This window comes from Anarrhichthys ocellatus, unplaced genomic scaffold (genome assembly GCF_004355925.1).
Source record: "Anarrhichthys ocellatus isolate YVR2014 unplaced genomic scaffold, GSC_Weel_1.0 scaffold4, whole genome shotgun sequence".
Classification (NCBI taxonomy): domain Eukaryota; kingdom Metazoa; phylum Chordata; class Actinopteri; order Perciformes; family Anarhichadidae; genus Anarrhichthys; species Anarrhichthys ocellatus.
Window position 1 is genome coordinate 7,392,611 of NW_022280034.1, and position 18,449 is coordinate 7,411,059.

General features: G+C 44.7%; 1 protein-coding gene across 23 annotated transcripts in view; it reads left to right on the forward strand.

The window, feature by feature from the left end:
* Positions 1-18,133, forward strand: part of tcf7l2 (transcription factor 7 like 2) — an 87,025-nt gene extending 68,892 nt beyond the window's left edge. For 3 of the 23 annotated variants that reach the window (XM_031843648.1, XM_031843657.1, XM_031843667.1), the window contains 10 exons: positions 1,534-1,666; positions 4,049-4,151; positions 5,141-5,218; positions 9,279-9,413; positions 9,499-9,679; positions 9,802-9,909; positions 10,541-10,604; positions 11,357-11,407; positions 12,562-12,634; positions 15,851-18,133. In XM_031843648.1, the coding sequence (XP_031699508.1) occupies positions 1,534-1,666; positions 4,049-4,151; positions 5,141-5,218; positions 9,279-9,413; positions 9,499-9,679; positions 9,802-9,909; positions 10,541-10,604; positions 11,357-11,407; positions 12,562-12,634; positions 15,851-16,307 (1,383 nt within the window). In that variant the 3' untranslated portion in view covers positions 16,308-18,133. Of the gene's footprint in view, positions 1-1,533; positions 1,667-4,048; positions 4,152-5,140; positions 5,219-9,278; positions 9,414-9,498; positions 9,680-9,801; positions 9,910-10,540; positions 10,605-11,356; positions 11,408-12,561; positions 12,635-13,204; positions 13,278-13,804; positions 13,867-15,850 lie in introns of those variants that run through there. The other 20 variants (XM_031843655.1, XM_031843662.1, XM_031843670.1 and 17 more) reach the window with 18 other exon arrangements.
* The last annotated feature ends 316 nt before the right edge of the window (positions 18,134-18,449 follow it).

Genomic DNA, 18,449 nt, shown 5'->3' on the forward strand with positions numbered 1-18,449 from the left:
CCCCCCCCCCCCCCCCCCCCTCCTCTTCTTCTCTTCTCCTTAGCCTTTTCAGCTCAGGGCTGTGAATGAGTCCCAGGAGTCTCTCTGCCTCCCTGGAGTTCTGCTGGGGTTCATTAATCTTTCATTGGGACCATGGCAATAGGGAATGCCCCCCCCCCCCCCCCCCCTCCCATTCTCCACTCCCCCACCACTGCCACTACAGAAAAGAAGTCTAGATGGCCAGGCTTTTACGGACCATACAAATGGACAGCTTTAACTACCCAGTGACAATTTAGTAGGAGCATGTACTGTTTGTGTATGAAGCTCTTGCGCGGGGCCCGATATTAACTTTGGCCTCTTGATTAGTTTGCAGCATTAAGTTCTGCTCACATTTGTCCCGCCTTGGGCCCACAGCTTTGCATTTGTATTGTCAATGAGCGTCGGGCAACCGAGCGTCATTTGTATGTATGCCCCCCTGCCAACATCTAGTCCCATTAATGTTTTTCAAAGTCTTTTGGAAATGCGCCACAGTGGAGCGCTTTTTTTTCTTCTTCTTTCTTGCATGGGTTAAAGTCGCTAATGAGGGTGTGTGGCCTACGAGAGCAGATCGAGCACACGCACGTATATATACACACACACACACAAGCAGCTCTCCTGCTCGCCTCGCCTCTCCCCCTGAACATATCATCCATGTTATGATAAGCCTGATTAGTGCTGCTTCTTTGACTGCTGAGGGCAGGATAAGGATGTGTGGGTAAAGAGGCGAGAGCAGCCTCTTCCACCAGCCTAATCTACAGCAGAGCTCTAATCTGGTTATTTTGTGGTCGGGGGACTGTGTGTGTGTCTGTCTCAGCCCGGCCTGATGAGAGGGGCTGAGCTCCGGTTAACGCAGGGGCCCACGGCAGCACACCCCAAAGCTCCACTGTAATCTTTGGGTAATTGAAAAAAGGGGGCCTGCACCACTTAGGAGCACAAAGAGAAGATTACATAGCTAAAACTAATTTGGCAAAAATGCAGAAATGGATTTTCAGCCCCACCTCCTCTCCACGAACCCTTTTATTACAATACACCCCTACCCTCCGTGAACCAGTCCCTGGGGGAATAGATGATGGAAGGGGAGCGAGGAAGAGGGGAGACCAGGAGGAGGCGAGCAGAGCGCTGACTGGAGCTGCTAATGACTGTGGATTTACACACGTTGCCTTGATTTTGTGGTTTACAGATGATCGATTACTTGACTGCAGCCGTGGTTGAAAGTGCCTCATCACACATCAGACCCAAATGTGAACTGGCAACCCCCCAAGCCTCTTAGATTGTGTTACAGAATTCTAGGGTGACACCACAGAAGTGTTTTTAATTACAAACCACACTATTTCCACTGTGGCTTTGCAGTTTGGCGCCTCGAGAGCACCGTGAATTTTGATGGCTCTTCTTTCAGACCAAGTTGTAATTCTGTGTGCAGGCGCCTGCAGTCTCTAACCCCCGAACCCAAATATTAACACCATGGCCTCTTTTTCTTTCCCCCCTTTCTGTCTCCCTTCTTCTTCTTTCTCTCAGTCTAATAAGGTTCCAGTGGTACAGCACCCTCACCATGTGCACCCTCTCACGCCTCTGATCACCTACAGCAATGAGCACTTCACACCGGGGAACCCCCCACCTCACCTACAGACAGAAGTGGATCCCAAAACAGGTATTTTTCCGCTGAGTATGTGTATATTTTTAAATTTAAAGTCATGCTTTTTGATTCCTGCTACAAACACCTTTTAGTAAACAGTACAGTGTGTTTTAAAGGTGTCTTGATGAAACTTCTGAACACCCCGATACCTTTCAAAGAAGTAGAGAAAAACAACAGAAGCAGTTCTCCTCATATAAGGGCGCTTCAGCTCGTAGAAAGTGTTTGCACTGATGGGTGTGTAAATGTTTTATTACGCCCTGCCACCATGGTTCTCATGCACAGGACTTTGTTTGTCTTGATGGCGTCTGTCTGTCTGTCTGTCGGCACACTCTTGTAAAAACAACTCAAGATTAAAAGATAATTCAACTGTCATATTTGCATTAAAGGTATTCTATAAAGTAGGCTGTCTTGTTAAACCTACTATCCTCTGTTAACAAGACTGTGGTAGTTAAAGTGAGACAAAGTCACAGTCAGCTTAAGTACTTCTTGTTGACAACTGCGGCTCATCGGTTACCGATGGGTTTGGCGATGGCGCTCATTAACGTCGTTGGGCCTCAGTGGAAAAGTGGTCTTACATTGGAAAACAAGAACCTGAACAGTGGCTCATAAACCACCTCGTAAAAACATGGAATTCAGCAAACCACCAGGACTTCTTCATGGCCGCAACCCCATTTGACAGCCACTGTAGTTGGAGGTCCTCGCATCTTAAATACCAGAGTTCTCACGATAGTCGGCTCGGAATGATGTCTTCAACTTTAGTGTGGAAAAATCCTCGAAATGGAAGACGTGACCCCGAGAATTTGGATTCATACAGTTTCTTGATGATCGACCGTCCACGTTTAGAAGTCAGATTCTGCCCACACACCTCTCCCACAAACGTTCAGCACACATATTTAGGCAATTCCATCCAGCTCTTCATTCTTGTCAGCCAATCCTTTCAGGTTAATGCATTTTCAGTGCGAGGAATAATTTCATTCTTTTCAGTGGTCTCTGGTGGACTCAGTCAATGTTTTAGGTAATAATGTTCCCTTATTATGATGGTCCTTACAAAGGGGAAATAATGTGCCAGCTGCTGTTTAATGTAGTGCTTAATAGGGCTGCTTAATTGGGCTCAGTGTTTAATTAATTAATGAGCTATATTAGGTCTTCAGCGCTGGGTGGCGATGGGATAATCTTTGAAAGGCTTTCCTTTCTTAATAGAATTTGCTTTTGTAATTTGCTTTTTTGTACTCCGAGAAAAAAGTTTGCCATTGAGAGACAAACTGCCGCGCAGCACGTTGTCCATCGGTAACAGAATCCCCCCTTTAAAAGTCAGTTTCTGGATAACCTGGATCCGCTGCAGAGCTTGGGTGTAACCGCCAACACCGTCCAAGTTCTGCTCTATGAAGATCGATCTGTTCTACGTCGGCCGTGTTGGCACGGGTCAAAATATCCGCGACAACAGCTGCACGGGGCGAGCCAGCTGTGTGAAAGAAACGCACATCAGCCAAAATGAAAAGTCTCCCACTTCCTGAGCGCACACACCTCCCTGCTGTGCTTTTACACGTGTCTAGTGGTCCCTGTTTTAAGTTCGCCATGAGAGAGAAAGTTATTTTTACACCCTTGCTGTGTACGAGACCTTTTCAAGGCATTCATTAAGGGCAGCTTGTCGATGCAGTTTCTTAGCCCGTCAGCTGCCACAGAAAGCAAAAGCAACACCGTGCGACGCTGTGATTGCGCGGCGATCCCTTCAGCGCGAGCTGTCCTTAAATTTGGACATCTTTGTCACTGTTCGTCTGTGGGGGATAACAAATATAATGTTAAATCTGAGGATCAGCTGGGATGAATGGAGACCAACGAGCCAATACATACGCTCACATTGTCATTAACTGTGTGTCATTCTAATAATGGCTTTTTCATGTACAAAATCGGGTAGAACCCATCCAGCCAGTGAGTCGGTGTAAATCAGCCTGACTCAACCTGGAGCCCTGTATTAGCCCCTCTCTGATCACAGAGAAGGCTTTAATTATATTGTTGTGTTTTGTTAACTTCAGTCATTTTATATAATTAATCCTCTGAATCCGCAGACAAATGTGACGAGAAGAATCGTGTTGGTATTCTCTCCTCACCTCTCTCCCCTCTGCCTCTACCAACGCATTGTGCCGCCGCTGCCGCCTCAAAGGCCTTTGATCAGGAAGTGTGATTTAGCACCGTGTACATGCGAGCAACAAGCCCTCTTCCTCCTCCTCCTCCTCCTCATCCTCCCATCTGCACCCCTGTGATGTGTGTGCCCCGTTCAGATGTGAAACTCTCAACAAAGAACGAATTCAGCACCGACAAAGATTTGGTTCTCTCTCTCTGTCATCATCCTGTCTGTCCACCTCCTCCCTGCTCATGTCGTCCTCCTTTCTTCCACAGGAATCCCAAGGCCTCCACATCCTCCAGATATATCTCCTTATTACCCGCTGTCACCTGGCGCTGTCGGCCAGATCCCCCATCCGTTAGGATGGCTAGTACCACAGTAAGCGAACCCTTTTTTATTTACTCTTTCTACTGCATTCTCTCATGGGTTTTGTAAAAAAAAAAAAAAAAAGGCTAGCAACACCCACCTATTGTCACGATTAATAAACTGTATATAAATCCAGATCGTTAACGAGAGAAACGGCAAACAATAGCAGCAGGATATTGTTCTTTATGTACACAAACTCAATTATGGAAGCTGTCTCTGTCTCCTTTCGGTCCCCAGGTGGGTCTTCTCTCTCTGTTTAAGGCCCCTAAAACTCAAAATGGATCCCTTAACTTTCTGATACACTCACTCCTGGACCACAGCAGCCCATTGCAGCTTCCTCAGGCCCTCCACCAACCTCAACTTGCCAAATACTATTTTGCATGTCTCTGTAAGGTCCAATTAGAGTAATGAACCGCGATTGCCCGTATTTTACCCACAATTCCACACGGGGGCTCTCCCCTGGTAACTCTTGTCAACACTTGTTAATATGACAAAAGGCTACAAATTAAGCTCTGTTAATTTAATGTTTTCTCACCGCGATCTAAATACCGAGAGAGGCCCCGAGCACAGCCATGGCGCCCTTTGATTTGCTGCACTTTATTTTGGTATAAATTTACATTCATTATTGTTTGTCTTTGGATGTGTAGACCTCAATTAGCGTGATGGCTCCATTAAAGAGACCCGCGCTTCGTCTTTAATTATCACAACAAAACACCTAGTTCCAGCTCGGGGAGGAACAGGGCCCCGCTCTGTCGACACCGAGGGAAGGGTTATGAAATTTAATTAGCCATCGCTATCAAGATTTGTGGCATTCAAATTGTTCAGAGTTTTCCTCCCTTTGATCTACGCTCTGCAATCCCCTAGATTTTTGTCCTGATCAAATGAGAATAAAGAGGCCCACGGTGGGGAGAGGAGAGGGACAGAGGGCTTTAACTTCTCCTCTTCCATCAACCCTGTTCCTTTACCTTTTTGCCTTTCTTCTTTTCTTCCCCCCTTCCCAGGCAAGGTCAACCTGTTTATACAGGGGGTTTTAGACACCCCTACCCAACTGCGCTCACTGTCAACGCATCCATGTCAAGGTGAGTTGAGACCTAGGAGCTAAACACACTCACACACACACACACACACACACACACACACACACTTACTCATACCTTCAGTTGTGCGTCCGTGTGTGTTTGTGTTGGCTGTGAGGGGCAATGCACAAGCAACACACATGCACGCTCGCATGCAGAGACGGCGAGCAGCAACTTCTCCCCTTAAGGAGAGCTCACACTCCACATCCCTGTGTTCAAAAGGCCAATTCTCTAGTGCGGGGCTCCAGCTAGCATGCTCAAATATTAATTATATTTATCATTTTCTAATGAGGCCCCTGAAGAACATTTACCCCCACTGCATGTCAGGCAGATCTGAAATGAGCCGGGGCATGTCCATGCTGTGAGTTTGAGCAGCCAGACAGATAAACAAACACAGCAACACTTTGATGGGGACTAGATGAGATATATACGCCGTGGCCTGACACTTGGCGCTTTGGTCCAGCCCATTAGGGTCCAGCTCAAGTGCTGCTGTGGACATTCGTGCACCCATGGGGGGTATGTGTATTTGTTGCCATCTTGTATACATGTGTGTGTTTGTCAGTCGGTGTTAAACTACTTACTATTCCCTCGAGGGATGTGTGTCCTCTATATTGTGTGGGAGGCGAAAATAATTAATTTTAGATGACTAAAAGCCCTAAAAAGCAACAACACAAAAACAAACAGCTTGCCACTCCACTCCCTCCTCCTCCTCCTCCTCTACACGCCCTTGCAGCAGGGGACTATGAGCCGGGCTCGTGTAGAGTCGAGGGATGAGGCCAAGCTTCAGTATAATTACAGCCTGATTGGAAAAGCAGTTCCTGAGGGCGGCGTGTTTAGACCTGTGTGACATTGATGGATCATGTAGATGCAGGGACGGAGGAGACGCAAGGGGGACATTTTTTAAAGCGCAGCCCTGAGAATACGGGGAAAGCTGAGTTCGTAAGCTCACAGACAAGACAGTTCAGTTTTGTACCATTAGTCTTTCAAATATAAATACCTAATTGCATCAAATTCATTCTGGAGATTGGTGTCTGGATTAGAGTCAGATTCGCCCCTCCCAGAAAAAGTCTCAGGTGCAAAGGGTCGGACAATGGGTTTGTCCAGACATTGGCATCTGGCAGCGGTACCCAGCCAACCTGGGCTTTAAGTGACTGCTAATTTGGTCCCTTAATGACAGCCTCTACATTGTGATCATCTTATTTCCAGTGGAGCTAATTGAATATACTGGCTGGGGTGTGTGTGTGTGGGGGGGGACTGGCCATGGGGAAGAGCTAATGCCCTGTGATGAGGCCCCCTAATTGAATTAGTATAACTGAATAGAGGGAGGGCTCTGGGAGCTCTCTGGAGAATGGGAGGGTTTAACACATCTCCCATTGAAAAATCTAAAGTCTGTTTTGAACAGGACAGAGCAAATACATCAATTTGTTGACAAAATCTAGCAAGAAATCTGTCTAATTGTGTCAGCAAAATGGCAGAATCCTTTCATACATAGCCTCCAGCCAGTCGGTTTTGTTCAAAGAATGGACTCGACTGTTGTGATAGCTCAAACGATTTGTAAGGAAGCAGGCTGACTGGATGAAATCGGAGAGAAAAGACACCCTGGCCTTGTACTCTTGTCGGGAGTCAGTCCTTCGCAGGAGTGCGCTGCTTCGGTATATCAGTCCCCTGTGCCGTAGCTCGCAGCTCGCAGCTCGCATTAGGATGCAGGAAAGGAATCTGCAACCTCGTAGTCCTGCAATGAGCACCTTACACCTAGGTCCTGTTAAAAAATGCATTCTTTTAGGACATGAGGGGGAAAAAAGCCAAGGAGAGTAGAGACAGTCAACGGAGCAAATGAAAGACATTATTTTGATAATGGGGTTGGTGCCAGCGCAGGTCCCCGATATAGTGTGTGTGTGTGTGTGTGTGTGTGTGTGTGTGTGTGTGACAGGTAGGAGGAAGTGAAGGCCCCTTTGCCCCTTATGCTTAAGCCTGCCCTTTGATATGTTCCCCCATCATCGTGCTCCCTCTCTTTTCCTTGGGAACGGGAGAAGCGCACCGTCCGGATCATTATACATTAAACAGGCACCGGGGCTATTGCTTCGCATTGGCAATTAAATGGCACTGGCTGACACTAGGCTTGCTGTACCAGTGACCCCCCCTCACCCCCTCCCCAACACCGCTAGCCATTCTTACCTTTTAGATTGAGACGTAGAAGCCCCAGGGTTGGGGCGGGTGGGTGGATGGGTGGGGGTCTCTGCTGCGTCTCCTTCTCTGTGTTGGTTAAATTGGTCCAAGGCGCGGCTTGCTGCTGATGAGCCCGGATGACGATGATGATGATGCCCCCATGCTTCAAAGGGACGGCTGTCATGTTTAAACCATAACCTGGGCCATGCAGTGGCAGCAGCAGGAGGAAGGGAGGGGGGGAAGAGAGGAAGCGAAAGGAGCGTGGAGGTGGTGAGGGGACTGGGAGGAGCAGAGGAAAAGAAGAAGAAGGAGGAAAAAAATAGAACTTGGAACAGAGGAAATTTTAACAAGTGCACAGAGAGAGAAGGAGGGAGGGTGAACAGGGAGAGAGGAAACGGAGTGAGTGAGGAAAATGCAGCAGCCCTAATGATGGGCGATATGCAGCCACTGCTGCCGAGCTCCCCATCAACGGATGACATGGCACAAACACCAATGTGTCAGTGATGAAGGGAGAAGAGGGGAAAGGAGAAAAAGAGGGAAAGAGTTTGAGGCGGAGCGCACTGGCACTCCCCTGAGATGGCCTCCAACAGAAAGTAGTTGTTCCTGGCGAGTTTATCCTCATCATTATATTCTGGCTCGGAGCCATGCAGCCAGACACAGCCAGATAATGAGCTGCTTTAAAAAAAGAAGAAGAAGAAGAAGAAGAAAAAGAATTATTCCTCCTTTTCTCCCTTCTCCTTCATCCTCCTCTCTTCTTAAATGTGTGTGTGGTCAGGTGGAGCCGCGCTTGTAAACACACACGTGCAGATAAGACGCGTACACATTGAAATAATCTTGACACAAATAATTATGGTCATACATACATGGGCGCACACGGCCAATGAAACAATGTCATAAATACGGGTTTCTGGCCTCGATGTGCGGAGCGGTTGGAGACGATGAAATGATGATCGGAGCGTAGAGCGATGAAGATAAAAAATGTCTGTGCTGCTGACAATGCTGAACTGGCAGAAAAATACGAGGGAGGAAGCAAATAAAAGACCCAATACCTGAAGTGATACTAGACTTTGATCGAACATTTTACTCTAGTTTGCAATATTCCTTGATAACACATAATGGTTCAAGCTTTACTCCTCCAAAACCCAGCGTGTTCATATCAGCGCTGAAATGCTAAAAATGCAGTTTCCTCAAATATACCAATGACTTGAAGTTGTGCAGTTGGCATTTGTCATTTTCTACGCCTGAGAAGTGCTTTATTGGTCTCGGCTCCAATAAAAGTTTTGGATGGCACTGATATATTCAGCCTGCACAGTCTCTCCTTAACTATGAATAGAAAAGTGCAAGGTGCTTAGAGCCCTCGAGCCCTCGGACACTCTTAAATATCATTTTAAAAACTCAATGAGGTTGTGATTAAATAAAGGTGAAGAAAAGCACTTTGGTTTCTTCCAAAATGGCATTCAAGAGACTCATCCTTGTACAATTGCACTTAATTATTCCCACACAATATAGCGGTCATGCTTCCAAGTTGTTTTTTTACTGATGATTTGGTGAGGATTTGTCATAACTTGCTGTTATACTTGTGTGTAAAGTGTATAGCTGCACTCAAATTATAATTGTGTGACATTTGATTTAACTATAATTTGCAATAGTAGAATCTATTATAACTGATTGTTTAAAAAAGATATAGCCTTGGACATTTTATCGTGGATGTTTGTATATGTGCATGCGTGTCTTTTCTTGTAGCTAAAGGCCAATTCCATTTCTAATAAATGTAATAATCCCTTTGTACTTTGACATGTCATTGAAAGAGGGAAATGGAATTTAGCCCCTTTAGTCCTGTGTATACATGTGTTCCATCTCCTCATTTCACCCGTGTCCATTCTGACGATTTACACAGTCTTCTGTCCTCTAGGTTCCCCCCACACATGGTGCCCCCCCACCACAGTTTGCACGCCACGGGCATCCCACACCCAGCCATCGTCACACCCAACGTCAAGCAGGAATCCTCCCACAGCGACATCTCTCTCAGCTCGTGAGTTGACCTTTACTGCACTACACACGTTTCAGCCTCACGCCACTCAAAAAGCAGTCGTGGGTTTACTCCGCTCACCTCTCAGCCCTCTGTTTCTCCACAGGAAACAGTCCGACGCTAAAAAGGAAGAGGAGAAGAAGAAGCAGGTCCACATAAAGAAGCCTCTGAATGCCTTCATGCTTTACATGAAGGAGATGCGGGCCAAGGTGGTGGCTGAGTGTACACTGAAGGAAAGTGCTGCCATCAACCAGATCCTGGGGCGGAGGGTAAGAATCACAGATCACAGCAGCGCTGTAATGATCAAACTGAAGGATGTATCGCACAGTGCTGTAGAGTTAAGTTCATTCGTGGTAAAAATCTTTCTATGTCTTCTCCCTGTGTTTTACAGTGGCACGCCCTAACGCGGGAGGAGCAGGCCAAGTACTACGAGCTAGCCAGGAAAGAGCGACAGCTCCACATGCAGCTGTACCCGGGCTGGTCAGCACGAGACAACTATGTAAGTTTTTAAGTTTACAAGTCGTAGGTGAATAGGCGATGTCCAGGATGAGTTGTTTCTTTTGCTTGTACCTAGCCTGAGGGATTACTTCCTTCTTGTCATTTTCTTGTGATATTTATATCTGAGACTTGACAAATTGGCACAACCTAAGCCCAACCTTTTTGCAACAAAGTCTGACCATGTTGTTGTTTGTATGAATCCTCTGTGAATGTTTTGCGCCTCAAGACACTTTGTTCTGACATTCAAGTGCTCAGATTCTCATCGACTTTGTCCAGTTTTTGGGATCAAGCTGACAGGAGTCTTCCACGAGCAGCCTTTTGAGAAATCTGTCTTCCAAAACAGAGGCTCGTCACGATGTCTAGATGTTCACAGAGCAGAGGAAAATAAGACAAAAGATTACAGAAAAAAAGAAGAAAAGAGCAGAAATGAGAAAGAGGAGGGATAATTGTTGAACTGGCCTGCAGTGGCTGTTACAAACCGGAGGGCAGAGACGGAGACAAAAGGCAGAGAAAGAATGAATAAATAAGTAAACACAAAGAAAGAGTCCTATTCTCTGTTTCATGTTTTGGGCATTCTGCAATATAATAACTAAGGTTCCTGTCTGTTTCTATTTTTTCTTTCTATTTTTTTGGCGGCTAACCAACAGGGGAAAAGGAAGAAGAGAAAAAGGGAAAAGCAGCAAGCAGAGAGCAATGGTAAGTGAGCTGCAATTATCTCTCATATTAGAAGAGCCCCATCATGTGTCAGGCAGATGTGACATCTTGCAAGATAAAAGTCAAGCTAGTGTTTTTTTTGTGTGTTATGTTCTTTTTGAGTGTGTGTTATTGTGCCTGGCTTTTTTTTTGTATAGTTATGCTTCCCAATGCAATATTTAAATGGTAGAGTTGCTTGTAATACCCCCCTTTCCCATTTTCCCCTAGCCTTCCCCAGCTAATAACAACTGAATATGCATGACCCCCCCCCCCCCCACACACACACACACTCCTTCTCACCTCCCCTCTTGACACCCCCCCTCCCTCCCCCACTTCCCACTTTGCCCCTTAGCGTTCTGATATTGTGATATGTATGTTTTAAGAATGTGAAGTTGAAGCATTGTGAGAGCCATTAACTTTGCTAGTGTTGTGTGCGTGGCCTCGTTTGATAATGCCTGTGCCCTGCAGATAGACTGCACTACAGTACTGTGTGTGTGTGTGTGTGTGTGTGTGTATGTGCTTGCTGAGCTGCCCTTTGCTTGCTTTTATGCATGCTTTTATATCAACATAAGGAAAATCACTTACATCTTAAAATTAAGGAGGTTTGCTTATTCTATGATTTATCCATTTTTATTCTTCTGATTCATATTCTTCTGATCGTATTGTGAGGAGCGATGGCGACTTGTTCTGTATTTTGCGCTCGTTTGGTGACGGATCTCTTCTTGAAGGCCTCTCTGTCTGTTCTTTTTTTTCAGAACACAGAGAATATTTTCCAAACCCTTGCCTTTCACTCCCTCCGATTACAGGTGCTAATGTCATTTTGAGTTTTAAATTACTAACTTGTTTTTTATTTCTTCTTTTTTTTTTTTATTAATGTATACTTATTTATCAATTGATGTGCAATATTAGGCCAGTTTAAAACAAAATCTAAATATACTCCTTTTTGCTTGTTTTCTGTTTCCTTTTCCTAAAATATTGCTATTGTTTATTTAACTTCAAGCTAGATTATATTTAATTTAGTTAACCTCAATTTACTCATGTTGCTCATTATTCTGGAGCATTTTTCCGTATTTTGGCACAATCACAGTATGCGTGAGGAACTGATTACATTGAGCTAAGTTATCATCGTAGAGTATGACCTGAAGGAAGTGATGTCAGGGTAAACCTCCTTAATCTGTACGCTTCAGTAGCTGCAGTTTCCTATCGGCCAGCACGAGTTTGCCTTACTCCCCCCTTTAGATCCGTCTACTCAGCCAAGACCTGGTCTCAATCACTCCACCACGATCCTCTGCTGTCACTCGGCTCTAATTCTGACAATCGCACAGTTCCTGGTCTGAGCTGGCAGCTTTTCTGCAACAGACGGCCAATGTTGATGGAAAACAGTCAACTGTTTGATGCCAGGTCTAAGGAGTAGATTCCCTCTTCACGTTCCAGCCTTTTTCCCCTGGCTATAGGGCTAACTCCTGACCGTGCTTTTTTTAGTCTGCTACTGCTGCCTAGTTCTACCACCTTTACCGTGTCTTTGAAACCACAGTGCACCGATAACACCTAGCAGTAATTAATCCAACCTGCATTTGCTCCATTTATTACACCCTCTCGACCAAATACGCATCTTATCTTCAGCCTTAACTCCAGTCAGAATTTAGATTACTAAAAGCAATTGTTTCTATATTAATCTCGTGATTTTATAATTTGCATGCCTTTTGATTTCTACTAATGTCTGAAACACACTAATTGTGTTCAGCCCTGTCTTTAAAGTCACACTTGAGAATGGCTTTAGGGGTGTTGTTTTGGGGGGGGGATGATTTCTTGCACAATGAGCCAAGCTTCATAGATTCACTGTTACTTGTTTTTTTTCTCTTTATTTCTCTCCTCCTCTTGATTTCTGTTCCTTATTGTTTTTGGTTTTGGTTCTTTTACTCCTCTCTCTGCTGGCTTCCCCTCACTGTTGCGGCATCAGACCTGAGCGCTCCTAAGAAGTGTCGAGCGCGCTTTGGGCTCGATCAACAGAATAACTGGTGTGGCCCGTGCAGGTGTGTATGGTGTGTGCTTGTACTGGCCAGGGCCAGGTGAAGGCTGTGTAACTTTGCACTGGGACTTCCTCCTTCGCTCTCTGCTGCTGCCGCCTTTTCTTCCTCTTCTCTCCCCTCCCTCTGTCTGTCCTGCCAGGCTATCGTGACCTCTCAGCTTCCTCCAGCCACGCCCTGCCGGTCTATCTCTAGGTTTTTTGGTTTTTTTTACCTCCTGAATGGGTTGAAGGGTGTTAACAGCATATGCTAGAATGTTTGTATGAATGGTGTCTGTGCATGTGTATTGATGAAAAAAAACATTTCCGGGGTTACAGGGGTTTCATTGCAGGATGTACAGTACAATAAACCTCACTGACATTGGTCAGAAATCCTAAACTGGCAGGTCGGGGCTTGGAGGATCTGGAGCCTGATGGCTTGTTCAATATGGAGGACATCCCAGTGTTGCCAGCCTAAACCTAAGCCCTGGCTACATGTTTTTGTCTGTGTAATGACGTGTCCATTTTGTTTTTTCTTTCTTTTCCTTTTGTTATTTGTCTTTGTGTGTATGTTTGTGTCTACCTCTTTGGCTAACAGATGCAAATACCCCAAAGAAGTGTCGTGCCTTGTTCGGGCTTGACCAGCTGAGTTTATGGTGCAAACCATGCAGGTATAACTGCTGTAGAACCAATGCGAGGAAGGCATCCGCAATGAGCAGCTTCTTCTCCTCGATTACTTGCTCAGATATCCCTTCTCAAACGTGTTTCCGTCATCGTGGTAACAGATGGCAAACTCCTCTGCTCCTTTTCCTTAATGAGGAGCTTCCTGCTCTAAATTCCCTCACAGCAATTTTTCCTCACTGAACTCGGTTCAAGCCCAGTGGCAGAAAATGGATTTCTAAATACGATTACTGAATCTCAACAAAAATATCTCGCTGTAATTTGGAATAACGTTTCTTACAATCCGACTTGTCACACGGTTGAAATCCATTTTCTCTCCATGCAAGTGGATAATTCCCTCTCATCGTAACTGTCATGTATGTTCTAATTGGCGTCCTTTGAATAACAATGTTATGCTTACAAATTTAGCCCTGCTTTCTCTGAGGCCCTGCTCAGTGACACTCTTTTCTGTGCCCTCTTCCTCCTCCTTTCTCCACCTCTTCTTCCTCCAAACTCCTCTTCAATAACCCTTACTTAGTCCCTACCTGTTGTCTTTCTGTTCTGACACAAGCAGTCTTTGAATTGGGAATATTTTCATGGTAGGTATTTGTTTCTGCTCAGTAATACCCTTCTCTGTGTCTGGCTTGCACCACACCCTGCCCCACCTCTTTCTTGACACAACCCTTCCAACACCCACCATTGCAACACATTGTTTGTTTCCGCTGCTACACATTTCATTTGTATCGCTTTTTATCATTTAAATGGGTCGGCTTTAAATTTAAATTTTAGTCAGAAGATTTTAGCGTTTTGCTACACTTTGCAAGAGGTCGTTCTTAGCAGTTTATACGCCTATTTCAAAGGGCAGCTCTTAGTTTGTGTCACAAAATGTTACGATGTTCTTTGAAATAAGGAGGGCATCGCAATCACTCAACCTCCGCACAGTCCGCCATTGTTGGCTCTCTTATTTCCCTCCGAGCTGAAACACACATGATCAAAAATACTGAATTATTCCTCACAACAATAACAGCAGATCATTGAGATCAGGAGGCGTTTTAGGAGCCGAGAGGTTAAAAGTTCTCTCTGGGCTCCATTTCCTAAAAGATGCATCTGCTGTAATTTCCCCCGAGACGGAAAAAATCAATAGCGTACACAGGCACATACTATGAATCGATATGTCTGTTAAAAAATGGATATTAGCTCATTTGTTGCGGTTTGACAGACAGTTATTCAGAGCAAGATGTCTATGTAGTGGCAAATGATACCTTTTTACGGCCGGTCGATACTGCGCACCACCCTGCACTACAGTATCAGTGTAGAACGCACTAAAAGCCTTATCCCCACTCTTTTCTAGACTTCTGTAGTGTTCTATACTGTCTGCTGTTGTGTGCCTGTACTGTCGAGCTTATCGGAAACGCATGCTTGTCTTTCACCCGAGCATGCGATCAAGGTTCCGTGAGGTTTCTTTCTACGTGATTTGTTGACGTCCCTCTTCCTTCTCATTATCGGTAGTCTGCTCTCTTTGTTTGTTTTCATGTAGACTATTTTCCCCCTTAAAGAATTACAGAAAAAAGGGTTTGATTTGACAACCTTAATTAAACATTAGATCAGCCTCATATGTTCCAAAGGCCCCACTCTTTCTTTTATTAAACACCTCAGTCTTCTTTTTACCTACTCTCTGTCCCTGTGAGTCTTAAATACTAATACTTCATGGCCTTCAGGCATCCTTGTGATAGAATGGAGAGCCGAGAGAGGGGTCACTGCCAGGGTCAGGGTAAAGATGAGGTGGGCAGAGATTCCCCCTTAACCAAATCTGAACACAGCCTTCGCAGCAGAGTCACAATGCAACAATCCCCTACCCTCCCATCTCCCCTCCCCTCCCCCTCCCATGCTCGTTCGTCGGGTTCCACTGAGCGTAACGGGTCTGGCCCCGGGACTCAGCAGGCAGGGGGAGGGTCCCGACCTCAGGCAGGAATGCAAACATGATGCCTTGACCCCCCTCGCGCACACACACACACACACACTTGTGTCTGTGGGGCAGATGCGGAGTAGTGTGGATCTTGTTGACTTTTTGCCTCGTATCCAAACTCTGTCCCCTCAGGAGAAGAGAGAGTAGGGCCAGATCGAGGTAGACGAGTGAGACAGGTCCAGTAACCTTGTGTTGCTGGAGAGAACAGGCTGATCCCCCCAGCTGTAGCTCTGCCTGTAAGAAAGGCTGGGTTTACGTCCAGAGAGCAACCATTACTACATCTAATCTACTCTCATCATCGCCATCATCATCATCATCTCCGTCTGTGCTTTTCATTTCCCAGCTACTTCACCTGTGATCTCTCCTTGATGTCTGTCCTGTCTGATGGTTTAGTATTTGGAAATTGACTGTCATTTCTACCACCTTTTGGTCTTAGTACGAGCTCTTTAAATGCACCTGCAAAATGTGATCTGTCATGTCAAACCAGTTTCAAATAATGATTTTTCTAAATTTAAAATATGGTGACGGTGCATTTAAGTCGGCAACGGTTCTAAGAGGCGATGCAGTTTGAAGATGCGATGCTAAACGATGCTCTCTTTCTCTCGCTTTGTCCCTCAGGAGAAAAAAAAAGTGCATTCGCTACATCCAAGGTGAAGGCAGCTGTGCCAGTCCTCCCTCTACGGACGGAAGCTTACTAGACTCCCCCCCCTCCTCCCCCTCCTCAGTGGTTCCCTCCCCCTCCTCAAAAGAGTCCAAACCTCAGACTGAACAAATGCAACCTCTCTCACTGACTATGAAACCGGCCCACCAGCCACTCCACCACCCGCACCTCCTGGCTGGGCCTCCACCGCCATCTTTGGTTCAGCTGGAAAACTCTGCTGCAGCTAGGAAAACGCCCGGCGCCTCCTCCCACAACGGAGCCCTGGAGCGCGGTGACGTCACATCCTCGCGGCAGCCGGGCTCTTCTGTGGCGTCCTCAATGGCCCGGCCCTCAGCATTGCTGTGTCATTCCCACTCGCTCCTCTCCTCCACGGCCCCTCAGCCTCTGTCGCTAGTGACCAAGTCTATAGAATAGTCTACCTTATTCTTCTCCTCTTTTCTATCTCTGCACACACAGATATACACACACACACACACTCACTCACACACACCTTTCTAGGCCCTCTCTCTGCTATATTTCACTCGCTGTCGGTTCATTTCTCTTTATGTTTCTGTGCCACAAGGCTTTGAAATTTAGTTTATGTTTTATTAAAGTTCATTGGTCAATATTTGACCCGTCATTATCAAAAAAAAAAAAGAATCGAATTATTATAAAGAAATGATACAATGAGCTGTAGTATAGCTTTGTGAATCTGCCAAAATTTTTATGGATTTTCTTTTGTCTTTTTTGTAGTGTTAAAACAGTGCAAACAGAAAAATGATCTAGTTCAACTTCAAAATGTTTAAAAGACGGATATAAAAAGGTAGGCTAGATTATTCAATGAGCCCTTTTCTTGAAAGAGTTGGTTCTCCTTCTTTATTTGTATTAAATACGAGCTTGCGAACCAATCATTTGACATCTGTTCAAACTCTAGGAGGGCATGAGGCTAGCGGCGACACCTCTTCGAGGAACAACTTTAATTGTGATGTTACTTGTTCTTGTTTAAATGTACAGAATAATGGGGAGGGGGGATTACTGTGTTAAATATGCATTCTTCCACTGCGTTGTCTTTTTTCTTTGTTGTTTACCTTTGGGGTGGAGTCCGGCAAGTTGGGTGGGCTTGAGGGGAGGTCGGGGTGGGAGGGTTGAGGGTTATTAAATTCAAAATGTCACAACGCTAGGACCAGTAGTATTTATTGCTTTAGAGATTGCTTGTTGTATCTTGTACGTGTCTCTTTTTGACTTTTTTTTTTTCTTAATACATTGTACAAATATTTTTTCTTAAGGTAAGCGACTTATATATGAATGATCATTTTTACGAGGAGGTTTTAAAAGGCAAAATCTTTTGTTATTGATTTCTTTCCTCACTGAAAACCTGGATTCCACTCAGTGTATTGTGTAGATCTCATGAACAGAAGTATGCACAACTTCATTTCAAGAAATGCGTCTATAAGCCATTTTACAAAAAAAGAAGAAAAGAAAACTTGAAACAAGACCTTGGGTACCGTGTCTTCAGTAGTTGGAAAAGTGTCTAAAGCCCTTCTTTTTTATTGCACAGTCACATCTCTCAGACTGTAGATTCGTGTACAGATTTTCCGTGCCAAATTTTGTGATAATTTCCTCTGCCCCTCTAACCACGCTGTAGGGATCCTTTTTATTTTTGTCGTTTTTTAAAATTTCATTTCGATACCATTCTTTGCTGTGACGTTACATAGATTGCTATGTATGTAGTATAAATGTTGCTATAACAAATGTGTTTGGTAGCAAACTGTCAAATATTAAAATTTAAACTTAATGAAAAGGCGGACATCATACTGTATAAACCCACAAGGGCCAAATTATGTATATTAGGAAGTTCATAAAAAAACTATGAAATACAAAAAAATACACAAACTGCCACTTTTAAGTACACTACTACATATAGGTAGATAGAAAAAATAGGCATGTTGATGTTGCAAGAGGCTGTAAAAAAAGCTACAAGAGAATCATCCACTCGGTGCCATTGTAGTTGACATGACGCGACTGTAATCTGTCGATTTCTTCTCTGGTTTATTAAGATGCTAATGATAAATAGTTTGAATGTTTCCTTAACGGCTGTGATGTTCCTGTTCTATTTTATGCTCTTATCTTTTTGTTTGTTTGTTTTTCCTGTTATTTTAAATGGTTCCAAAACCATGTTTTTTTGTAATGAATAAATGTTTATGCTGTACAGTCTCTGTAGCATGCAGTTCTGTATTAATAAAAGCAACTTAGTATGTGCACATTTGTGTCTTCCTTTTTATTTTGGGAAATTCACCGGCAAGTTCCGCGACCTGAGAAACTGTTGAAACAAGTGGCGCTTAGTCAGCTACAGTTGTCCTCTACGGTTCATAACAGGGAGTCACCAGAGAATACCACAACAATTAAGATACCTCGAGTCTTAGTCTAATAGAGAATCATGCCATTATGATTAAACATTACAAATACTTTATCAGGTTTCATGAAATGCAATTAGCTGCAACTATATTCAAACCCAGCAACCTTGTAAACAGAGTGCACACCGTGTTACTTGTGTAAGCACCAACAGATAGTAAGAAA